A 26,975-nucleotide genomic window follows, 5' to 3' on the forward strand; every position below is an offset into this window, starting at 1 on the left:
ATTATCCCTGAAACACTGATGTTATCCCTGCATCATTACTTATCCTTGAAACAATGATGTTATCCCTGAAACACTGACATTATCCCTGAAACACTGATGTTATCCCTACATCATTACTTATCCCTGAAACAGTGAAGTTATCCCCATGTCATTACTTATCCCTGAAACAGTGAAGTTATCCCCATGTCATTACTTATTCCCGAATCACTAATGTTATCCCTGCTTCATTACTTATCCCTGAAACACTGAAGTTATCCCTACATCATTATTTATCCCTGAAACTCTGATGTTATCCCTTCATCATTATTTATCTCTGAAACTCTGACATTATCCCTACATCTTTACTTATCCCTGAATCACTAATGTTATCCCTGCTTCATTACTTATCCCTGAAACACTGAAGTTATTCCTACATCATTATTTATCCCTGAAACTCTGATGTTATCCCTACATCATTATTTATCCCTGAAACTCTGACATTATCCCTACATCTTTACTTATTCCTGAAACACTGACATTATCCCTGCATCATTACTTATCCCTGAAACACTGACATTATCCCTGCATCATTACTTATCCATGAAACACTGACATTATCCCTGCATCATTACTTATTACTGAAGAAGCTGACATTATCCCTGCATCATTACTTATCCCTAAAACACTGACATTATCCCTGCATCATTACTTATTACTGAAGAAGCTGAAATGGAATAAGTTGTTCTACTGAATAAAAGTTTGTTTATATTTGTTAAAATAGCATAATGTTGTTTAAATAAGTAAGAATTAGTTGAGTAGTAATGAAATGAATAAGATCTACAAAAGTTTATAGTGTGGATGGAAAATGAGACTCTTTAAGTGTAAAAGAATTAAAATGATCTTAAATTTGATCCACCCACTATAATTTAAGCCACAACTGCTGATACATCAACATGTGCACTGTAACTTCTCATACTGTAAATGTTGATATTGATTTGTCATGGATCTATATTCATGTTTATTACAGGTGTCATGCAGGGACATCTTTGTAATTCAATAATTAACATTATTAATGTTAAAAGTTCCATGTACTAATTCAGCGTAAGCATTTGTGGAAAGAGAAAAACATGTTTAAGGCATTGAGACTTGTTAATGCCAAAATGGTCTAAGTTTTTCCAAATTCTAATATAACTCTTCCAAACGATTAGTTAAATCTTTGTTGTTGTTTTTTCCAGGAGTTCTGATCTTCATAATTTAAAGCATGAGGATGATCAGAAAAGAGGAGAAGGATCAAAATCTGACATTCAAAGAACATGTTCTCAAGCTTTAGTTAATGATGAAGCATCTTCAGGCATTTCTGTCTCAGAAAAGGCTGATCAGATGTCAAGTGGATTCTTAAGTCAGGCTCAGCTGACTGAGTCTGAATCTTATCAAGACCTCAAGGGTCTGATTATAAACAGACACCTCCAGACTACTGAAAACCGTGAGTCTGTATATGCAAGAGCTAAATCTCATGTGAGTGATTGAACCTCATTTCTTTAATGCTTGAAATAAACTGATTTGAAGCAGAAAGTGTTCTACCCATAATATATTTATACCATAGTGAACTTGTAACAGATTAAAATGTATTATATCGTATACCATAGTGAATTTGTAACAGTTTGAAGTACATTGTACATATATATCATAGTGAACTTGTAACAGTTTGAAGTACACTGTACATATATATATATACCATAGTGAACTTGTAACAGATTGAAGTACATTGTACATATATACCATAGTGAACTTGTGACAGATTGTAGTACATTGTACATGTGTATACCACAGTGAACTTGTAACAGATTAAAGTGTATTGTATCATATACCATAGTGAACTAGTGACAGATTGAAGTGTAGTACACGTTTAACATAGTGAACTTGTGACACACTGAAGTACATTGTACATATATACCATAGTGAACTTGTGACAGATTGAAGTACATTGTACATGTGTATACCATAGTGAACTTGTGACAGATTAAAGTTTATTGTATCGTATACCATAGTGAACTAGTGACAGATTGAAGTACATAGTGAACTTGTAACTGATTAAAATGTATTTCACATGCTTACCATAATGAATTCATAACAGGTGAGTTAATGAAATGAAAAATTAACAAGTAAGTAATATGCTTTGATATATTTTTTAATGAAAGTTGATCATTCTCGTATGTTTTGAGTATTCTTTTATATCATGCATATAAGTGTAATTAGCTGTTCTGTTAAGATTTCATTAAAACTTTTGAATGAATATACTAATTTTAATCTTCCTTATGATGGTTAAAATGCTGAAAATTGGATTAAAAACTTAATGAAAATTAAATGTTATGTAATATATTTATTATATTTTTACTTTTGACATTGACTCTTGGATGTATTCTGCTTTATGTTAACTACTTAATGAAGCCCATTAACAGCAGTGATGAAAATAAATTATAATGATGAAATCTTTCTTTGTGTCAGTCATGTCAACAAGTTAACTCAGTCTGAGAAACTAGCATCTACCATATTTTTTGTACTTATTGTTCTATTTCGTATAATTGTATTTAATGATTTCATTTTGAAGCAAGATTACTTAACTCTTTTGGAACAGACAATTTTGAAAAACATTACACAAGTCCAGCAAGAGAAAAAAGCTGCAAGAAATGAACGTTATCTACAACATTATCAATTGAGAAAGGAGCAAGCAGCAGAACTTTTGAAGGATCTCACCATGTCACCTTCTCTATCAATGAGAACACCACAGGAGTCAGTTCAAGATTCAGTAACATCAGTAAATAATAACATCAAGAGCTCAGCTTCTGACCTGTTCTTCAATTACAGTAGAGCTCTGTCTGATATTCAGGAAGATGAAGATGAAATTCTTTCTCAAATCAATGAAGAATATGAACAGAATATACATGAGAGAACGTTTTCTGTTCCAGATGTGAGTCCACTAGATCTGGGAGCGACATTTACTGTCCCTGACATCCCATTGGGTAGTACAGTAACTCTAAAGCCAAACGAGAAAAAGATATCTTTTGGAAGCACCACGACTATAGTCTTTTCTGACTATGAAAATAATTCAGAAAATATCCAAGAACAGCGTCATGATATTCACAGGTTTGGTCCCCATTCCAAGCTTTTTCCTTTAAAAAGACCATACTTACAAGCTCTAGATGAGATGCATGTGAAAGGAATTGATCCAAAGAGAATTCATTCTCTACAGAAAATTTATGGTAAGTCACATGCTTTTTTTTACTTCAGTCTGACTTATTTTAAGAGATAACTTTGTTATAGTGAAAGTTCCAATAATATAATTAAGAAATTAAAGGTGAAATTTGTTACTTGAGTGGATGCATCTGTTAATTTGCAAATATATAAAAACAGTTTATTTTAAATCTGAAAATAAAACTGAAAGTGGTATTTTACAGAAATTTTAACTTAATATTTTGTAAGATTGCAGGAACAGTAGATGATACTAGTATGTAAGTATATGTAACTAATATTAACTAATAATGCAGCATAATCCTTATAGTAAAATAACAAACATAAAATTTGATTAAATTAGAAATAATAAAACGTAGATATATCAAATATTCTTTTCTAACTCTGTGTGTCCATACTGGGATAAAAGTATCACCTCTTTGTGCTGATATCTAAGTGAGGACTACCACACCGTACTAAGAATTATATTTGGCTTGGCCAGCTTAGTAGACATAGGTTAGGAATAAATCAGTAAAGTTAGCCATGTTAAATATTCTTTATAATAATAAAAATTAGTTATAATAAATACAGTAATCAATAATGTTAATGGAAGTAACCTTGAAGAAAGGATAGGGCACATCAATCTCACTATTGTTGCCAAAAATTAAAGAATATTAACTGCCCATAAAGTTGTGTAAGGCTGAGAGAACTACTCATTATAAAAACAGTCTACCAGAGTGTATGCAAAATTCATGTCACTGTTGGTCATTCCATTATAAAATAACCAAGAGATGTTACAACTTCCAGGCATTACCAGCTGTACTAGTTGTAAAAGTTTATTGTCCACTTCTGTGGATTAAAGTACATTTAACTAACTTTAAATGTTATAACCAACAGTATGTGTGTGTGTGTGTGTGTGTTTACACTGTGGTAAAATTATCTCTTGTTTAGGCATGTGTCACTGTTAGTTGTGAAAGTAGGATTTAAACTAAGACGTTGCTTTTGAATTTTTAGAAAACCCAAGATGCTGAGGAGAAATTTTATACCTAGAATTTTCAATGGAATCCACAATCTGTTGGGTTTTTAAAACAAATTGTTCTTAAGTATTTATGCATCAAATTTCTACTGGATCCATAACTTTGTTGTTTACAGGGGCTTTAAGAGCTTATGAGCACACAAAAATATTCAAAAATACTGTTAATATTGCAATTAATCCTGTCAGTTAGTGCTGGGGATTCTTGTGTATCCTACATAGAAAAGGAGTGATTTCACCAAATTGTTTTGGTCGGTTCTGTACTCTGACTGTTGTAACAGACAAAACTGTAAAATTACTCATTGTGATGTTATATGTGGGCCTCACCAGCAGTGAATAGTAGGTTGGGCAATTTGAGAGTTAACATGATTGATCTAGTGTGTTTAAGCTAAATATTTTTTCAGTATATTTCTTTGTAGTTTTCACTGACAACCAGTTTTTACCTGAAGGAACAAAACGACTGCCACTCAAAGTTTTAGAGGCAGAGCTTGATCGGCAGAAGTTGAGGAATTCTAAAACACCAGAGCCTTACCTTGTTAAGCCTTTTTCTCAGAGAATTAAGCAGCAAAGCCATACCTTAGGAAATTACTCCCAGCACCCACCAAATAGGCCACAACAATCAAGTAAGTCTTATTGACTCAAAAGAGTTGTTCTGCAGTTAGTATTTTTTTCTGTCTTCTTATACATTTGCAATGCACATATTCTTGTCTTCTTTTCCCAATACAATATTTGATTTGTGAAAGAAAATAAAAAATACTAAATAAATTAGTAGGATAAACTGATTTTCTCTTGGTATTACTAAATGTATCTGTAATTTCATTTTTTTACAGGTATGTGCATGTAGTTGTAATTTCATTGTTTAGATATTAACATATTTTTTTCCTCTTTAATTAGATATCCATGACAGAAAGATAACCACCACTCCTCGACAAAAACCTTCCATTTCACGGTATAAGCCTTATCAGAGTCCGTATGAAGAGATTAAAGTGACGGGTGTAGATGAGTCAGATTCTAGTGAAACCCTGAGTTCATGGTCTGTCCCAGATGCTATTCACAACATCATCTACAGTAATTCTGGTTCTCAACAGGTAAGTTCATGTGACCAAATCTGGTCAAAGAAGAATTTTGTGCAGAATGTATGGATATTTTTCATAATTTTAAAACACAAAATATTATTGTTAATAACATAGGCTTGAAAATGATCATATATATTTTCAGTCTGTTTATGTGCTTATAAAAATATTGTGCACCTCCCCTCCCCCAGTGGACCATGCACTAGGAAGAAAATTGACAACTTTTGAACATATAGATTTTTTTTTGAGTGAAAGTATTGAAAGAGATGGACAAGTCAAAAATAGTGAAAAAAAACAAAACAGTTTATTCATAGTGATACAATGCATTAGACGTAAGTCAAAATACTATTACTTTCAGAATGGAATTTTATTAAATTTTATTGGGCCTAGTATAGCATGGTGGTTAGAGCATTTAACTTGCAATCTGTGGGTCATGAGTTCAATTCTATGTCACTGAATGTGATCACCCATTCAGCCATGGGAGCATTATAATATGATGGTCAATCCTACTATTCATTGGTAAAAGATTCGCTAGAGTGTTGGCAATGGGTGATGTCGACTAGCTGACTTCCCTCTAGTGTGTCACTGCTAAATCAGGAATATAGCTTTTCATGAAATTTAAAACAAAAAACTAAAGTTTACTGAGGCTTACTAAAAATAGGAAATGACTAACAAAAATTGAACATAAAAACATTTAAAATTAGCATGAGAATGAGTAGTATTATGAAAGAAACCTGTGTAAAACCCTTATTTGTGTTTCTCAGTTTGCCCCTGAAGAAGAAAGGTCCACCTTTTGAAAGCACTGGGGTTATAGGGTTTTTATTCATTTCTATCAAGACTTCTTGAACCTACATGTTTTTCTTACATCATTCTTGTTGCAAGTAACTCAACATACCTTCCAGGATTAGTAGATATCTTCCACTTCCTGTTTCCTTCAAACCAAGCTAAACCTTAACTTCCATTGGTCATAAAGAAATGCACTTTTTGCTTTACTAAAACAGTTTCCCCCCAGTGACTCAGTGGTAAGTCAGAGGGCTCCCACTACTAAAAATGGGTTTCAACTCTCAGGGTGAGCACCACTCAAATAGTCCATGGTGTAAATAACAACAAACAAACAAATTAAAACAAATGGGCAATATGAGTTGCTTGTTAAAAGAGCTCGATACAGAACATTATACTTTATATAACTTGCCTATGGAATTATGGTAAAAAACTTAAGTTTGACTTGTTCTTGAAAGCTTTGGCATAGTTTATTCCTACTTGTATAATTGTTGTTGCATTGCTGGCAAGAAACTCAAATTATTCAAGTTGAAAACTGAAAACAAATTTCTTTAACTTCTTTAATATTTAAGTTTAAGTTATTAATTCTGGGTATCAAACACGAGTTTTTGTCTTATAATCTTAATGCACTACATTCTGGGAAGTCTGTGCAGAATGCAAAGGACACAAATTAATTTGTAGCAAGAACTCTGCAGACATTCTGTATCATTAGCATTACTATATGTCACATGGCAGCGAAAAGATACAGTTGTAAACACTTTAAAAATAATATCCTTTTAGAGAACTTACGTGTAAAAAAGATAAATACAGTTCCCCCTTGACACAATCAAAATACTATTCTAACCAAGAGAAACCATCTAATCATATAAATGGTATACACATATGGTCACTTGTAAGCAGTTAAAATAACGGGGAACACCAATATTGCTATTCATTGACATTACAAGAGAAATAATTATACAGTAGTCCTTGGAATCTGCTCTGTCACAATCTCAGATTGGGTGTAATTTAAAGAAGCATAATGTGAGTCAGTATTAAGATAATTAGATAATACTTTTAATAGTTTTGTTTTTAGTTTACTAACTGATTAGTATATTTTATTACAAGTTATAGCTTTTAAATGATAGTGGTTACTTATACATGTACATATCAATCCGCATGAATTAACAGAATATTTATTTATGGCTAAACAGATAAAAACAACCACCATAAGTAACCATCATCAATTCTAGAATTTAAATACATTTTTAGATTGTTATATGTTGATTTAAATACTAAAACGTTCCTTTACTGTTAAAACTTGTGTACTTGAGAATGATTGCACCAATGATTAAAACGTAGTACCTGTTTTAAAAACAAATTTTACTTAGTGTGAGAGCTGTAACTTGTAATGAATTAAATAATGTATAAAGTTTGCTCAGTATTGTAGAGGATGATGATTACTCAATACTGTACATCAGAGGATGATGATTACTCAATATTGTACATCAGAAGATGATGATTAAAACTTTATACAAACTTCCTTAGTTTACCAAAAGTTGATCTCACCTACAAACTTCAGCAAATTCCATGACTACAGTTTATAATTTGGCAAGTTCTGAAGTAAATATTTTAACAAATAATCTATCAGAATTAAGAGTGATAAAGATGGTAAAATGCAACTCTCAGCATTATTTACTTTAGTTGTAAGAAAGCTGCTTTTGTTGATCAAGAAAGTTCAGTGGATTATCAATGTTCATGTTCAATTCATTCTGTAATTCATAGGAGGAGAGTGAAATTGATGATGCAAGCATAGGAAGTTTTTCTGATCAATCCAAGAGTACCCATGGTCATCGTCAAAGCTCTTACACTCCTGTAACAAATATTGACTGGGCTGCAGTGGATAAAATGATCTCCAGATTTGGAACTGATTAGTAAAGATATATATATATATTATTTATACTTTTTGATTTTGAGTGTTGATACACACTTTGTATCATTTGTACTGAATGTAAGTTTAATTTTCAATCACATTTTTATGATACTTTGTCATAATATTAATCCACTAGGATCGTAAATTATTTAATAAATGTCTTAGATATTTGTAAGAAACATTTAAAAGTTATTGAAAACACAGCCAATTGTTAGATCTTAGTGATAATATAGATACTAGAAATTTCTCTGAGGCTGTTTTCATATTTATAAAGATCTTTATACTCTTAGAACACTGTTAACCTCTATCCTAAAGTGACCGAGTTGGCCTCTATTTTTGTTGCACACTCTTAAAACATTGTTAACATCTAACCTCAGATGTCTGAGTTGGCCTCTATTTTTGTTGCACACTCTTAAAACATTGTTAACATCTAGCCTCAGATGTCTGAGTTGGCCCCTATTTTTGTTGCACACTTATAGAACATTGTTAACATCTAACCTCAGATGTCTGAGTTGGCCTCTATTTTTGTTGCACACTCTTAGAACATTGTTAACATTTAACCTCTGATGATGACTAAGCAGTTTTTACCTGGATGCTGCTAGGTTTATTAAGTTTCTCTTGTTGCGTGTACTACTAAAATTTTTTTTTATATCTGTTATGCACACATTTTTACTTTATTTGAAAATGTTTTGAATATTATAAGCTTTATTTTGATTTACAAGTAAATCTTAACTAGTCTTTGAAGGTCAATTTTAATTGAATATATTTTAAGTTCTCATTAATCTTTGTCTCTAGTAATTTCCTTTTAGCAAAGGAATAACTATAGAAAAGAACTAGAATTGAGGATGTAGACCAAACACTAAAAACTCCTGGTTTCACCTTCTATACAACATATAGAAATTGATATGTAACTTCAAGGAGCCTTAACATACACAATTTTACAAGGCTTTTATACTTATACATGAAAAAATATTGATACGTGACATAATTGATCGTTAGTACCTGTAGATATCTTAATACATGACTTCATTGATCTTTATACCTTTATATATCTAGATATGTGACTTCATTGGTCTTTAGTATCTTTAGATATCTTGATACATGTTTTCATTGATCTTTAGTACTTTTAGATATCTTGATACATGACTCTACTAATCTTCAGTAGCTTTAGATATCTCGATACACAACTTCGTTGATGTTGTGAACTTGTAGATATCTTAATACATGACTTCATTGATCTTTAATACCTTTAGATATCTAGATATGTTACTTCATTGGTCTTTAGTATCTTTAGATATCTTGATACATGACTTCATTGATCTTTAGTACCTTTAGATATCTTGATACATGACTTCACTGATCTTTAATACCTTTAGATATCTTGTTATATGAATTCACTGATCCTTAGTATCTGTAGATATCTTGATACATGATGCAACTGATCTTTAATACCTGTAGAAATCTTGATGCACAACTTCACTGATCTTTAATACCTGTAGAAATCTTGATGCACAACTTCACTGATCTTTAATACCTGTAGAAATCTTGATGCACAACTTCACTGATCTTTAATACCTGTAGATATCTTGATACATGACTTCACTGATCTTTAATACCTGTAGATATCTTGATACATGACCTCACTGATCTTTTGTAGCTTTAGATATCTTAATACAACTTTATTGAGCTTTGTTACATATAGAATACCTGATTCGCTACTGTATAGAATTTTAGTAATTTTAGGTATCGTGAAACATTTAACCCTAAGTAGGTTCCTCAGTACTTTCTTCACTGACATTTACTTCACACAAGCTAGGCCTTTAGTATACACAGAAATTTTGAGGTACAGCTTTTCTGGCCTTTTTAATACATGCATCAACTTTGGATCACTTCTTCACTGACATTACTACACACAAGCTATGCTATTAGTATACACAGAAATTTTGAAGTACAGCTTTTCTGGTCTTTTTAATACATGCATCAAATTTGGATCACTTCTTTACTGACTTTTAATACACACGTAAACCTTGAAGCACAATTTTTTTGTCCTTTACTAAATGTAGAAATCTTGATACACCTCTTTAATGGGTTTTAGTACATGCAGAACATCACTAGCCTATAGTACACACTCAAATCTTGAAGGACTATTTCATAGGGCCTCAATTGTTTTGGAACTTCATTTATATGACTTCACAAGCTTTTAGTACTCGAATAATGATTTATACATTTGTTTAGTAAGCAAAGAAACCAAATTTGTATTTCTTTTAAGTATTTGCTTTCCAGTTACACAATGTTTTTGGCCAAAAATAATTGGTGAAACAATGGAATACTAAACCTCTTTTTATTGCAAGTATTTATGAGAAAAAAGAAATGTAAATTTTTTCAGCAGCTATATTTTAACAGTTGGGTTTTATCCAGTTTTCACATATAGAAGATTTCTTATATTTCTGTCCAATTATACATGTACCTGTATGTCCAGATGTTTAAACCGTTACCTGTAATGTATTACTTGTCTGTTATTAAGATTTTTATACAGTACTAGGGCATAAGCCCTGATTTTTGTTTTTAGTTCAACTAAACCTCCCCAAAAGGCATTTAAACTGAACTTTTATCTAGATTTCATCCTTTTCTTGGAGTGACAAATTACTGAATATTTAGTTACTAGAAAGAATGAACTGTTTTTACTGTCCAAACTTGAATTTAATTATTTTTGTAATAAAAGGAAGAAATTTTATGTTGGTTATTATCCAGTTAAAACATTTTCATACATGTACTTAAGATGATAAAAGAATTTGTCAGTGATAGCCACGTGAACTACATGTACTTAAAATGATGAAGGAACTGGTCAATAATTGCCATGTGAACTACATGTACTTAAAATGATGAAGGAACTGGTCAATAATTGCCATGTAAACTATGTGTACTTAAGGCAATATAGGAACTGGTCAGTGAATGTCATTTGATCTTCTGTCCAGATGTTCTAATTGTGGAAGTAATCTAGCACAGGATTGGGTAAAATTAAAAAAAAACATTTACTATCTATTCTACACCTATTATTTCACTTAAAATACACATGTTTTGCCATTCTTTGTCGTTTAGTTTCAAGTAATTCCTTGTACAAATGTCTTTGATAAAATCTGAAAAGATTTGTATTGTTTATAATAATATGAAACAAAACTTTAAAATTACCTTGAAGCATAACTTAGTTTTTATTCTGTCTTTTATAAAACTTTATGCAGTAGTCTAGTGGCAAGTATCTTTCAAAATCACAAAGTATTTTTCAGATATATATATGTATATATTTCTATTTGTTAGCTATTTTTATTGTGACTTAAAAGTTGTATTTTCCTGTAGTGTCAATTATTGGGTAATTGTTTTGAAAGACGTGAGCCGAAAAATGCAGATAAAGGATAAATTAGAAGTGTTAATTTATCTTCATTTATTTTTTTATCTGAAAATTGGCAGCTGATTATAAACTCCATTGTTTGCCTGCTAATTCTAAACTGTGTAATTCAATTATAAATATTATGCTGCTCTGCATATTTAAAAATGTTAAGTCCACCATATGTATGTGTTCTTGTTTCCCAGCAAGTTCTTAGTGTGCTTGTCCACGTATTCTCTGAAAAGCATTATTGGGCACTAGATGGTGCTAAAATTTAAAAAGAAATACAATTAATTAATGAAGCTTCATTTTTTATACTGTCACACGACCTGCTACTCATAGTTTCAGCATCCCTTTTCATGTTTTGTATAAGAGCTCACAGTCATCTAATTGGTGGGATTTCCAGGATTTTTTAAACATATTTAATGTGGCTAACCACTTTCTCACCTCATTATCTTGATTTAGTAAGACTCTTCCTTCTTTGTCAGAATGGACTTTTCAGACATTGTTTGAAAGAGATGTGCCCACCTATGGTCTTTTAAAACTAGTTAATACTTTTATTGTTGAAAATCTAGGGTTAGTGTACAACTGGTTTACAATTTTCTTTGTCACCTGATTCTTCTTCTTTAGGGTCTTCTCTGTTTTTAAAGTTTTTTTTTATTGATGAAACATCTCACTTTTCTTTAAGAGAAGTTTCGACAATTCTCTTTCACCAACTTACACGTGTGTTTCTTTTTTCATAGAAGATTGTGTGTATTGTATAATCTTTCCTCAAATGGAACTTTATCTATTTAAAAAAAAATTCATGGCTCCTCTGTTATAATTTCCTTGCAAAGTTAAGTTTGTGGCTTTTTCTTTTTTTTTAAATTCTTAAGTTTTCTTGTTGGGTTTGATAACTTAAAATTGATTATGTGTGCCTCATCATGTTTCTTGTATGTTTAAATTTTATCAACTATATCAGGCCAGTTTTGTATGTTTCAGGAAGTTCTTTTTGAAATCATAATGAGAAAAGAAGATATGAAAGGTGTGTTGCTAATGTTGATTAGTCTTCACCAGTTGAATGTTCAACATGAACTATGAATAATAATACGTGTAGCAATTCTCCTCTAACTAAAACTCTACTTTTATTTTTCTAATGTACTTGTATGTTATCTGTTCTTTCCTTGAAGCATGTCTATTCATCCATTTAGAAGTTTACTCTTCTATTTCATTCTCTTAAAACCCACAAATGTAAGAATTCTGAAGGATAGCTAATTTAGCCTTTATATCCAGGGTACTAAATATGGAACTTGGCAATTGTTTTGTAGTCATTCCCAAGGGTAACAACTCATTTCACCAACAGTTAATTTCTAATAAGACAAAACAGTAGAGCCACAAAATGTGTTTCACTAATTGGCTACCTAAGAATTTATTGCTTGGATATATAAGTTTTAGAGTGACACTCCCCATCTGTATACCGGGATTTCCCTCCCTCAGTCTGCCGGGAGAACGTGTAGTATGGCTAGTGTGCATGTCTGGTGCTTGGCGTGGCAGATGGTACAAACCTGCATGTGTGCACAAACTCATACGTGTGCTGTTGACTCATCTAATAAACAAGACAGTTGCAAGTTTCCTTAAAATATTTACTGTACATTTTGCAGTGTAGATATGTGTATGGCATGAATCCTTGTGGTAAATTTGAAAAATTAATCACCTGAAGAAGAAAGGTATTCATCACAGTATTCACTCATGTTATATTGTTTTGTGAGTTTTAATTTTAACTTTTTAAATTCTTTGGTTTTGTTCTATATTTTTTGGTATCTTACAAACACTTCTGTTGTCATTCTTCAGTAAATACTACAAACTTAGAATCAGTATCTCTACTAACATTGTTTGGTGCTTCACCTTCATCAGGATGTGTGTACTCCTATTATCATTGTATGTAATGCTTTGTGTTGGCAAAGCACAATCTGCTGATTGGTAGTTTGTGCGATGTTACATCACAATAAGACCGATTGTAAAAAATTGTCATAGTGTTATTTATAGGGTTTTCTTTTGGTGAGATACAGTTCAGGCCAAGTTATGAGACATATTTCTGTTCTTGATTTAATTCTTTTTGTGACAAGTTCTTTTTACAGGTGAAGGTAATGTTACAATATTGAGACTTAATTGTTTTTTTCTTCTCCTCTTTCTAATTCACTAATTTGTTCAACTGAATCTTTAATTATAGTTCTTATCTCCTCTTTTCTTCATAACCCTTTCCTACAAATATTCACAAGCCTTGATTATGGTTACTGTGTTACTGAACCTTGTTGGCTGAAACAACCAATAAAGAATTTATCTTTTATTGTGTCCAGTAAATGTAGTTTTATTTTTCTTTTAATACAGACACTTCTTTGTAAATGTGGGTTTTTGTTTTTAGGTAATTGTCATATGTATGTGATGGACATGCATATTAAGATATAGCCTTCTAAAACTAGTTTTTTTCTTCTTTTATAGTTTGTTGCTTCTCTTAAAAGTTATGTTAACAAATTTTCAAGTTTTTTTTTTAATTATATATATTGCCTCAAATAACCAGCTTTAATATATGTATATCACCTAGTGTCCATGTCATATAACAGTTTGCCAGTTCTAGCTTGATTGTAACAGATGTGTATAGTACTAGTATTGTAAAAATGTGATTTTAACAACAAGTGTTTTAGTGTACTATAGGTAAAATAACAAAGTACTTGCAGTAGAGAATGGTTTCTCCGTCCATTTTACTAGAAAATTAAGTACTTACTTGTGAAATTAATTTGTTTTAATAACATGTATTTATATTCTTTACACTGTAAAAGAATTGAAGAAAATAAAAATAATTCAAGAACTCAGTGACTAAGTTTATAACTGTTTAGACAATGTAGACCTATTTGTATTACATATTTGCATAGAACAGAAGAATGTTAAGTATATACATATATTTAGGTAAATACTGCAACCCAAAACCTACTGAAAGTTGTAATTTTCTCAAAACATTTATAATCTGCACGTAGAACTCACTTTATTTCTTTATTTAAGTATCAATATATTGTTCATTTTAACTGTGAAAGAAAACAGTACCATAAGGTCATTCTAACAATTATTGGGCCTAAAACATTTAAGCCTATTAGCTACAAATTTCCAAGATCACAAGTACCATAAATTATATGAAATTTCTACAGAAAATAGATTGTATATTTGATTAATTCAAAATAATATTTGGATTTGAAACTTTTATTTACTGTGTCTGCCTGTAAAGCTGAGGGCAACCCAAACATGGTTTGTTTTAGGGTGTAAGATATAGAAGTAAGACATAACTATATAAGAGAGTTGAAGAGTGAAAAATGACAATTGTTAACTCCAACAGTAAAGAAAGTGGCTATATAACAGAGCTCAGGTGTAAGATGTTCATATAACGTCCTTAGAGTTTGATTGATGTTTGAGTTGTATAACAGATAGGTACAGATCATAAAAGTTTCCAAAGTAGTGAAATTTAAATATTCTCTTAATAAAATATTGTATTTAAAATTACATCTTCTGTGCTTTACTCAAAGGTTTCATTTTAGTGTACCAGATGGAAAGAATAAAATATTAAATAGGATTGAAAACTAAAAAGTTAAGAAGGCACTTTATGTCTACAGATATGTGAAGACTAAGTGAATAATCTTTCACACCACTAATTTTATCATGCACTACAAAACTTACACAGTGTTTCTGAAACGAATTAAATATCTGTTGTTGCAGATATAAAATACTCAATGTGTGTGTTAGAGATGGAATTAATAAGATATATATTTTGGCTATCTCACACCACCAGTATACCATGAATTTTGGCATGTTGGTAAGATATACAGATATATATATAGTTATTTACTTTTTCAATAAATTTACGTTAAAATAAATTTCATATACAAGAGAGATTATGGTCATTATGTTCACACAACTGTGTGATTCTAACTTATTAGTAGCATGACCAACTAGCGCCATTCACTTAAGCATATAAAAGTCTTGTGACTCAAAGTTCCCAAATACTGTAGCCATTATAGAAAAACATTGAAACCAAATGTCATTTGATAACAATTCACAGACATCACTCTATAAGTAAAATAGGTGTGCTCGTTCCAACATCCTTCCCATTTACAGCTAAGCTACGTTCACTGTTTACATAAATTTATAATATTTTGATTATATATATGTATGTGGGAGCTACTACAAGCCAAAGCATTAAGATGAATTTCAAGTATAGGTGAATAGATGTCATTATGACAAAGTGAATAACAATTCCGTAGTATAGAAGCAACTGTTTCTTGAAGAAAATAGGAATGTATCATAATGAAGAGGAGCAGTCTCAAGGAACACGCCCCCCCCCCTTCCTGGCGGCTCAGTAGTAAGTTTGAAGGCTTATAACACAAAAACCGGGTTTCAATACTCATGGTGAACACAGTACAGATAGCTCATTGTGCTTAACAACGGCAAACGAGGAAGAACTAATGGCTTGACAGTTTTTGAAGCAAGATAGAAGAAAAACCGCATGAAACAAATCATGAACCACTATAGTGGTTCATAATAGGGATCGACCGGATTTTGACGAAATACACTAATAGAGCACACGGCGAAAACCACCTTAGAAAACAAACTCGTTCCCGAAACAGCACTCTTCCTTTGCAATACACAACAAAAAATTTATAAAGAAATAAACTATCCGATACTTAGGACGAATCTAAAATCCTCCCAAAACTGCTCAATTGTTCATATTATTTATTTTGCCAGCGTACAGCAAAAACGGTTTGGTATATTGCACTCAAACCTTTTGTTGAAAACTAACTAAGGTACTGCGAAGGTCGTAGGGGTATTGAAAAGTCGATTTGTTTCTCCTATATTTTACATAAGCTAAGAAACATCATAAACGATGTTATCATTACCTCTTGAAGTTATCTTTCTTACAAACATGGTGTTCATTTAAAAGGCTTAGTTACAAGGTGAAACCGGGATTACCAGCCAATAATAAATGAACATTAGACGACTGTAACATCTAGATACTCAGAGTCTGGGACATTTCATTATGGACAGCTTGTGACGTGGACTTTTTGTTATGCAAAACATTTCGTTATAGCATCTAAGTTATTAGGTTTCGTTACAAGTGTTTTATTTTGTGATAGGTGAATTTTGTTACTAGATTCACCACTACCTAATTTAAGTACCGGAGGGCACCACCTCCCCCCTCTCTAAACAAATATTACGCAAAAATGATACATATGTTGTGTTTGCAAATGTTCAAGTTATTGAAGATGTTTTGAATTCAAATTAAAGTATGATAAATTACAATAAATGTTTTTGTAGACTTAAATCGTTTGCACTGTAATTTATGTTTTATTTGACACTGTTCAAGACACCCCCTACTCCCTGTAACACATCCTAATACAGGGCTTAGACACCCCCCAAGCGTTATGTAATTTTTAAATGATCCCCAAATTATTGTACATTTTATGATCTATTATCTTTTTTATTATTGTCACCAGTCAATTTTATATTTAAAAAACTACCTGTCACAAAATCAGTATTCGCAACAAAAACTGCCATGTCACAAAAATAATTTAACAAGAATGCACCCGTCACAAGTTGTCCTAGTAACGATGTGGCAGTAATGACATATCCAGGCCCCCCAGTGGCACAGCGGTATGTCTGTGGACTTACAACGCTAGAATCCGGGTTTCGATATCCGTGGTGGGCAGAGCACAGATTGCCCATTGTGTAGCTTTGTGCTTAATTACAAACAAACATACATATCCAGATCCCAGATACCCAATGCTTTGTACACTATACAATCGGTGTCTTTAGGGAGCCAATCCCTATATTCTGTATGAAGTGAAGAAATAAAAAAATCAATACAAATAATATTACATTTTATAACACACATTCGTAGAATAATTACTTTAAAAGACGAAGGTTTATTTGAAGTGATGTTTTATTTGAAAGGCTGCTTTTCTACTGATAAGTTTTATTTGCACTTGGTGGGAGTGGTGTCTTAGTTTAGCCGTATATTTACCCATTGCCATGCATTATATATAGAGGATTTAGTTACACAAAAACTATAAGTGCTCACTATATTCTCAAACAAATCTCCATGACAATCTCTAGCTGCAGCTTAACATTTTGCATTCAGAACTGATGCGATGAAGTAGTCAATAGCTATAGTAAATTATAATGAATCGTATCGGCTAGCTACTAGCTATGTTTATTATAATTACAATGGATAAAGTTAGCCACCATAGTTGAGCATAAAAAAGCCAGCAAACAAGATATATAACAAATGGGGAATTTAAAAACCTGCAAATAGGGATCGTAAAAAACAAAGGAAACAAGGCTGGAGATACTATTTACTAAAACTACAAATCCCTATTTTGACTCCACCAAATATATTTCTAGGTAACAGTATGGAGCCAAAATAGGGGTTTGTAGTTTGAGTAAAATAAGAAGATGTGACAGTCAAGACATGTGAACAGGACTGTGGAAATCTAGTTTTCAAAACTATTGACCTCTGAAAAGTATTAAGAGTGTGTGAAAGTAGTGAAATATGAAGTCTAGGCCACCAACCTCCAGTGAAGTTTTGAGTAGGAGTAAAATGGTAGCTGATGAGCAGTTAAATGAGGACATTAATGTTGTTCAAAGGTTTGATCACGCAAACAGGTGGAATCCAGATGATAGATATTCCTTTCCTCAGGCAATATGAACACATTATGTAGGTTTAAAAGGTGAAAACATGCTGTAAATAAAATAAAAAATAGAGGCTAATAACGAAACAAAAGGAAAATCAGAATCACGAAACCTGTGAATAATACGGCATTACCACAGATTCTTTGCTGCAAACTTTATTATTCCAATGGCAGTAATAGTTACCAGTTCTTTGTCGTCATTTTTATTCGTGGCTGATGGATGATCCTGTTAATCATATACCTAATGTGTGTTATTCGAATAACCAAAACTGTAAGTGAATGGAATGGCATGGCTGTAATGTCAACTGTTAAGGATAAGATTGTAATATTAGTAGACCCAAAAACTGGGGGAAGCTGTAACCTCTGAAAAAAGGAAAGTATTGTTCCCACACAAGATATACCTGAAATGAAAACACTTTTGGTAGGTTGGTATATTTTTTCTCGTTGTTTCATGGAAAGTCTTGATTAATAAAGATAGGACAGATTGTAGGAGAGTGAGTTACGGTGTTGATTGGTATAGGTAACATGTGACTGAAATAGGAAGACACATTGCCCTCTACATTTTTTTTGTAAACTACAGAGGCAGATTTAGGATTTACAAAAAGTGAGTGATTCAGAGGAATAGATATTGGGAAGTCACCGAAGGTGAGAAAGTATAGTATTTGGTGAAAGGTATTTTGTCTGATGTACCTTTCATTGTTAGATTTTTTTGTATACACATGTATTAGTTTATTGTTTAAAGGTTTTGTTTTGTATTAGCTATTCAAAGATGTTTTGTATTCGTTTTGTTACTAACTAAAGAGGGTTGTTATTTTAATAATGATGTTATAATGTAATGTATTAATATTCATTTTAGTTAATCTTTTCTTCTTATTATAGTTTAAAAAATAATGTTATTCACTAAAGGTTTTATTATCTTCTCATGCATTGTTATTATTTATTGTGATTTCAAAATATACTTAAAGGACTGTTTTATGCATTTGAGTGTAATTCTTTGTTGAAGGTAGATATACCCTTTGTCAGAAAAAAAAATCTTCATACTATGCTTTTTGTATGAAAATATATTGAAATATATACAAAGACATATTCTAGCACATGTTGTGTAACATTACCACAGTGGCTAATTTGCATATTATAAAAATAAAGAAATAGAAAAGAAATGTCTTATGTTCCTGATAACTTCGACAAACATGACTGAGTGCTCCTGAAAATGGGTCCAGACTTTGATGGGATCTGAAGAATGAGTCTGAACTAAGAAAAACTCTGAAAATTAATTCAAAATAAATTGTGATATTTTTTAACAGTTAAAAGGAATATGCTACCTTAATGGTTGTGTTGCTCATATGGCTTGTAATCTTTTTTAGGAACGAGCGAAAATCAACGCATATTTTGACTCAAGCTTAAACTTTGTCTTAAAGTTAATTTGTTGGCTTGAAGAAAAAGTTAAACAGAGATGAGGGGAAGTGTGATATGTAGGCGTATCATTAATTTTCTACCATATTCATATAGAATTTTATTTTAATTTTTGTTTAATATGATTCATTCTAGTTACCTGAGTTTTTTTTTATGCTCTCTAGTAGATAACATCTACTTTGCCCCCAAGGATTTTGCTGCAACTTCACACATTGTGCAGTTCATCGACATCACTGGCCAAGTAGATGATATCTATAAGTTACAGCTTCTATACATTGTAAGAGAACAACCAGTTAGATAATGACGGTTGTTGTGACTGTCCAATGTATAAGAACACTGTTTTTGCTTAGTACTTTAAATAAAGCTGGCTTTACACCACATATCCAGTGTATTCATTTTCTTATGTTAAACCCAGTTATTTAGTTAAATTTAGTTTTACTTTGTAATTATTGTGCACGAATCTACAGTTATAAAGCAGACCTGTCTAATAATCAGTTTACCATGATAATACTAACACATACTCAAACTAGAATATCTGTAATGAGTTTAATAGCTATACTCAAACAACAATATCAGAGATAAGTTTTATACATGTACTCAAAGAATATCAGAAATAAGTTTTATACATGTACTCAGAGAATATCAGAAATAAGTTTTATACATGTTCTCAAAGAATATCAGAAATAAGTTTTATACATGTATTCAAAGAATATCAGAAATAAGTTTTATACATGTACTCAAAAAATATCAGAAATAAGTTTTATACATGTTCTCAAAGAATATCAGAAATAAGTTTTATACATGTTCTCAAAGAATATCAGAAATAAGTTTTATACATGTACTCAAAGAATATCAGAAATAAGTTTTATACATGTACTCAAAGAATATCAGAAATAAGTTTTTAAAATGAGAAAAGAAAATGTGTTTATATTTGTATTATAAGCTTTAGAATTTTATCAAACGTTTGAGCATTTATATTAGGTATTTTCAACTTTTTATTCGTTAATTTGTCAATAATTACATTACTTCAAAGACAGGGATCACATTTTCACGTATTTAAATTATCAACAAAGCACTGTAAGCTAAGTCCCCCGGTAAGACAGCGGTAAATCTATAAACATACAATTCTAAAATCCGGGGCTCAATTCCCCGTGGTGGACACAGCAGATAGTTCCATGTGGTTTTGCTCTAAAACATACATATTTATAAGGTAAATCAACTTTTGTATTAAAAAAAAATATATATATAAAGATTTATACTATTTTTATAAGTACATTGGTGCAGCTGGATATGGTCGGGATTGGGAGGGTTTCAACTCTCTGATTTCTTTATATGTAGAAATTCAAGTAAACGTAAAATTAATATGTTACGAATTGTGAATTCAAATATCCAAAATATGTAATTTTTAGGAAATAGATATTTACCCAAGTTTGTAGTTATCCAAAGTATACATTATGTAAAGTACATATATGACGCATATAATGTATTTACTAACTCCCCCCCCACCCACACACACACTATAATTTCGTAGATACGTTCATGAAGTGTTTTTTGTGGCTTCAACTTTTATTTATTATTTCTTAAGAAAAAAAAAAGATTTATCTTTCAAGCCTTTTCATAACACTTCTTAAACATTCATGAAAGGTATTCACTGTGAAATTTGAGAATTAACACTCATTTCAACGTATAAACCTACAGACAATTTACAAGTGGATGTCCTATAAGTTTGTCATTACTGTCGAATGTAATGAGAAACATTTCAAGATATTATATTTATTTCACTTTCTATTTTCGTGACTGTCGACCTTTACTCGGGTTCATGTTTAGAAAAGAAAGTGGACGTAGAAACAAAGGCGATTATTGAATGTTAACCTTTCCTTGTCTTGTATTCTTGTTTATAACGCCGAGGTCTTCTATGTTAAGGCAACTGGGAAGAAACGTATCTGACCAAATGGGTGACAAGCACACAATAGTGTGTATTCCATTTTCAAGATATTGACCTTCTGGGCACGCTAAAACCATTTTTTCACCAAAACGATAGTAAGGTTTAGGGTTTGAGATAATGACTGTAGAAGTAGGTTCTGGTTCGAGGAACTTACATCCTTGTTCACCTGGTGAGAGAGACGTGAAATACATTAAATGGTACATATAGATACTGGAAATATTAAAGAATTTTTTCTAACTTGTAAAATAACAATTTTACCCCACTATCAATCCAAAACATTTTGAAGCGATTTTTGATGTCAAAACAAGAAGAAGAAACCTTAAGGTTAGGTAGGAGGGTGCAGGGTGTGGGAACTGGATGTAAAAAATACAAAAACTCCTAACGTAACTGATCAACTACTGGTGGCATTTTACAGTCACAACTGCTTTCTAAGTAACTTAGTTGAATTTCTCCCATGCCGAGATGGCACATTCGATCCGGTGCTGAACTCCTGATTATTTGGCACAAGCGGATGAAAATGATGGCATATTCCAGCAGTCCCCCTCCCCAGCTAAGAGCTGGTTAGATTGGTACAAGTGGGGTAACGTGTCTTGTTCAAGAACACAACAATACGACGCGGGCCAGCTTCGAACTCACCACCATCCAACTATAAGTCCAAAGCCACTGAGCCAAGCTGCTCTTCTCTGAGTAAGTTAAGAATAGTCTATACAGTATTTTTCATTAATTCTATTGATTTGTCAATAATATCATATTTGCTGAACATACTGAAATTTGATATTAAAACAGAAATATTTCTCTTGTAAACAAATTCATCTTTAAAGATTATATGAAGTCTTTACTTTTAGTACTCACATTCAACATTGTATGTCTTACCTGAATAAGAGGGACAACAACATATGTCTTATTTGGAGTCAGATAAACAATATAAATTGCAAATAAACACAAACCTATTTATAAAAGAATTAGGGTAAATCACCGTGTGTGTCGAAAAACACAACAACAAAGAGTTAAGAAACGATAATTATCAATGTACGAAGACCATCTCTAGAACTATTTATGCTTAAATAACATTCGCAAGTAAGAAGTTTCTTTTGCTAATCAAATAAACACACTTTTTTTCTCACAGTTTAAAGGCATTTTAACAGATTTGCTTAACATGTTCTGAGGATTCTTTAAGGGAGGGTTTTTTAGACTGATAGCGCAGATCATCATCAGGTGTTCGTGGTGGCCCTGAGGAACACTTCGTTCCGAAAGCAGAAAGACAAATACAGCTCTGCACATAATATAAAAGTTATTTATAAAATGTTTAATCTCAATTTTGATATTTATATGAAAAATAATAGCAGCGACTGTTCGCTACACAATATTCTGATTGCTCTCTGGCTATATTGCTACAAGTGCCAAAAAGACAATTTTTTAGATCAGGTATGACATGGTATTTGATGAACATAATTTATTTCAAATATTTTTGTACAACAACAACAACAAAATTAATGAACTTAGTTCTACTACTAATAAAGCACAAACGTAAGGAGATCGAATTATCTTATGATTTGTGTTCTACATAAGTTTCACTCAACTCAATTTGTTCCATACTTTACACAATAAATAATCATTATACACATTTTCAGTTGACTTTATAATATCAAAAGATAATTCAATTATTTGTTTTACTGTTATTTCTGGTATATTTCAGCACAATACGAGTACTTACATTTCAAATCAGACGGATGCCAATACCCCTCTGATGAACACCACACAGTCTTCTGTTCCAAAATAAAATAACCTGGTTTATTTCTGGTATATTTCAGCATAATACGAGTACTTACATTTCAAATCAGACGGATGCCAATACCCCTCTGATGAACACCACACAGTCTTCTGGCCCGAAATAAAATAACCTGGTTTATAACAGTAAACCTCAACTTCCTCGCCTCTCTCGTAGTGAGCTTTGTTAGACTTTGGAAGTACTTCTGAGGGTAATATCTCATAAAGCTTGTGTATGGTACACTGGGATTCTGGAAGATATAGAAACGATGTCGGATATCAGTTCTGATGAATCAAAACTGTATCCTGTAGATAAGGTCGAGTACGTTACATTAAAAGGTTTCGTGACATGCAAATAAGTAAGTCACGTGACAACCACAGCTGATATAAAGTCGCGCGGTGGAACGGTATGTATCAAAACAATATTTTGACATTAATAATCAGGAAGTTACGTGACAACTTTAGCCAATATATAGTGGCGCGGTGAAACGGTGTGTATAAGAACAACATTTTGACATTATTAAGTGTTGATATCCTTTTATATACGGGTTCAACCGTTTTCATATTATTTTCTCTATCAGTGGCGTAGGAAGCGGTGGGGGTGGGGATCGGCCCTCACTTTTCAATCTGTTCTAGTAATAATACATTCAAATTAGGAAAATTACTTTCAGGAAAATCAGGAGAATACATAATGTTTAACCCAGAACCCAAGAGCTTCCAGAGACCTAGGCCGCAATGGATGCGTCTGTGGGGCACATTCCCTCTCTTCGCTCGGTCAAATAAATCTTGACCCCCCACTTTTAATTTGAATCCTACAAAAACAACAAAACGATGTAGTTACAATCAAAGAGTGGTTCAAAATATACCTACAACCCGCTTTATTATGGCCCCCGATTGTTTTATCATATAGTTGGCCCACCTTTCTCCACAATAACAGCCTGTACGGACTTCACTTAGGCCTCTACAAAATGCCATTCCGTCTAAGATTATGGACAAAAATTGGTTCTCAGCTGTTATAAGCGAGTTATGGTGACAAGTACACTTCAAAAATAATTATAAAGTAATCCCTTCTATGATCCGTTATAGATTCAACGAACAGCCTCCTGGACAGCGGCAGACAAAAGATAGATCTAAAAATGTTATTTTTAATACCTCTGATTTGAAGGGCATATTAAGAAAAATACTTCTAGTGTCTATCGTGATTTTTAAAATGATCTATTAAGCCTCCACCAATATAACTTTCAGCCTTCTATGACCTGAGGATACGTTGCAACACATACATAAACAATATAATTTTCCCAGCACCTCATTACGGTTACTTTTTAAATATGTTTCGACATATTATGAGTAAAAAACAAAAACGATGTTTCTTGGCACAATGAAAGATAAATGCCTTATTAGCTGTTACAGCTGACTAGCTTCAGTAACACAGTTACCACCATCAGGGCTAGTGAATGAATTTTAATATCCCATTTCATAGATTGAATTAAGTCCCCCTATGGGACACCGGTAAGTTTACGTATTTACAATGCTGAAATCCGGGGTTCGATTCTCCGCGGTGAACAGAGCAGATAGCTCAATGTGGCTTTGCTCTAAGACAAACAAAAAAACAAGATTGAATGATCATAGTTCTCTTGTGGCACAGCGGTAAGTCTGGAGACTTATAACGTTAAAACCCGGGTTTCAATCCCCGTGGTGGGAACAGTATATTGTGTAGCTCTGTCCTTAACTACAAACAACTAGAAACTAAACAAAAAAAATTACTTTAACAAAATAATATTCAAAATAAGTCGCGTGGCAAAGCAGTCTTAATGACACAGGCGACGTGGTTAGACACTGTTAGTGTAGTTCGTGGCAGATTTCACGACATTGTGTACCTTTGACATTTAACAACAAGCAATAATATGTTCCTTTCCCCAATGATCAAACTACTGAGAACAATAATCAAATTAAGTGTAATTATTTTAAATGTGCAGGTGAAAAATGGTATACAAATAATTTTGTCGTCGGTAATGTTTTGTTTCATTAAGTAAAAAATGAAGCATAATGCTATAGGTTTTGTTTGTTTGTAATTACCCACAAAGCTATACAATGGGCTATCTGTGCTCTGTCCAACACTGGTATCAAAACCCGGATTCTAGCGTTGTAAGTCCGCAGACATACCGCTGTGCCACTGGGGGCAATGCTATAAGAACATGTACACAGTATTTTATTCGTTACTAAATCACAAAGGAATTAGGATGTCACATTCGTATTATTTTAAAATGTAATAATAAGAACTGTTATAAGGTTTTCCGGAAAATTGTCTCTGAATAAGAATGGTAAACATACTTAGTGATGTATGTCTTATCATAATACTATACTGATGGAAGTAGAAACAGTGCTGGATGATCATGTTGTGTTGAGGATTAGAAATATGATTCTTTCTATATATATATTTAAACTCACCAGAGTCAAAATGGCAGGATGGAATCTCCTTATTCCACTGACCATTATGACAAGTCAATTTCTTAATGACAGGCTGATGGTTTACAGCTTTTCCGTGGAGACAAGATAACATAATGTCATCTCCATGCTTAACGTGATGACCATTTCCTACAGGCTTCCCCTGATAAAATATGTTCAGATCTTTATCAGAGACAATCAGTTCACAGTCTGCTTTGATTTCTTTATTCTCAAGTTGTTCGAAATGTTCTGGTTTAGTCACCCTTTCGTCATCTTTCTTATCTCCTGGTTTGTATTCTAAAATATGCAACAGTCAAGACATTAGCACATCCGAATTAAATGTATTTTAACATCCCAATTCATAGATAGATCTGTTCAACTACACAAGATTCACAAATACAGTAGAGTGTGAAAGTAGTTACGAGTCCTGTTGCTATAGGCAACGTGTTTAGAAACTACATATATATATACATTTTTAAAAAGAAATATTTGTAAAAAGAGATTCCTAAAAGAAGAAAGCTAAATGACTAAACATTATGAAGAAGGAAACTTTCAGTGTTTTCGTTAGAAGTTGAAAAACACTATAAACAGCGAAATAGTATTAAAACTTATTCTGGGTGACTACCCTCAACCACAAAGTGAAGTTATGAAAAAGGACAAGTGTTTCAGGAGGTCGCGAACTATAATTAATATAAAGTTGCTGATGACGATAAACTTTGAATTGTTGAAAATTATCCAGTTAGAGTGCAGCAAAACAAAATTAAGCAGCGTTGTCTTTAGGAAATGAACACAAGCACCTTTGTTATCATGCAACTACCGATATTGTCTTCAAGAAATGAACACAAGCAGCTTTGTAATCATGCACTACTGATATTGTTTTTGAGAAATGAACACAAGCAACTTTGTTATCAAGCACTACCGATATTGTCTTTAGGAAATGAACACAAGCAACTTTGTTATCATGCTTTACTGACATTGTCGTTAGAAAATGAACACAAGCAACTTTGTTATCATGCACTACCGATATTGTCTTTAGGAAATGAAACACAAGCAACTTTGTTGTCATGCACTACCGATATTGTCTTTAGGAAATGAACACGAGCAACTTTGTTATCATGCTTTACTGACATTGTCGTTAGAAAATGAACACAAGCTACTTTGTTATCATGCACTACTGATATTGTCTTTAATGACAGCAAATTAGCTTGTGTTCATTTCCGCACTACCGATATTGTCTTTAGGAAATGAACAGAAGTAACTCAGTAGTGCATGATAACAAATTATTGTCTTTAGGAAATGAACACAAGC

At 32.2% G+C, this 26,975-nt stretch overlaps 2 protein-coding genes across 3 annotated transcripts in view; one reads left to right on the forward strand and one right to left on the reverse strand.

The window, feature by feature from the left end:
- The window catches only part of LOC106471779, a gene marked incomplete at its 5' end in the record, with an annotated part of 59,283 nt that extends 45,078 nt beyond the window's left edge, over positions 1–14,205 (forward strand). Inside the window, 5 exons of the mRNA XM_022400394.1 lie at positions 1,215–1,494; positions 2,615–3,239; positions 4,690–4,863; positions 5,135–5,328; positions 7,858–14,205. Of these exons, the coding sequence (XP_022256102.1) occupies positions 1,215–1,494; positions 2,615–3,239; positions 4,690–4,863; positions 5,135–5,328; positions 7,858–8,007 (1,423 nt within the window). The remainder of the gene's footprint in view (positions 1–1,214; positions 1,495–2,614; positions 3,240–4,689; positions 4,864–5,134; positions 5,329–7,857) is intronic.
- A 6,887-nt stretch (positions 14,206–21,092) lies between these two features.
- Positions 21,093–26,975, reverse strand: part of LOC106471780 — a 7,772-nt gene continuing 1,889 nt past the window's right edge. The window contains exons 2-4 of one of the 2 annotated variants that reach the window (XR_002613355.1): positions 25,671–25,964; positions 23,170–23,473; positions 21,093–21,621 (exon numbers count right to left, since the gene is read on the reverse strand). Coding sequence is in view for 1 of the 2 variants with exons in the window: in XM_013932404.2 (XP_013787858.2) it covers positions 21,368–21,621; positions 23,285–23,473; positions 25,671–25,964 (737 nt within the window). In the remaining variant the exon portion in view is untranslated. The remainder of the gene's footprint in view (positions 21,622–23,169; positions 23,474–25,670; positions 25,965–26,975) is intronic. The other variant, XM_013932404.2, reaches the window with a different exon arrangement.

Source organism: Limulus polyphemus, unplaced genomic scaffold (assembly GCF_000517525.1).
Source record: "Limulus polyphemus unplaced genomic scaffold, Limulus_polyphemus-2.1.2 Scaffold4853, whole genome shotgun sequence".
In the NCBI taxonomy this organism is placed as follows: Eukaryota; Metazoa; Arthropoda; class Merostomata; order Xiphosura; family Limulidae; genus Limulus; species Limulus polyphemus.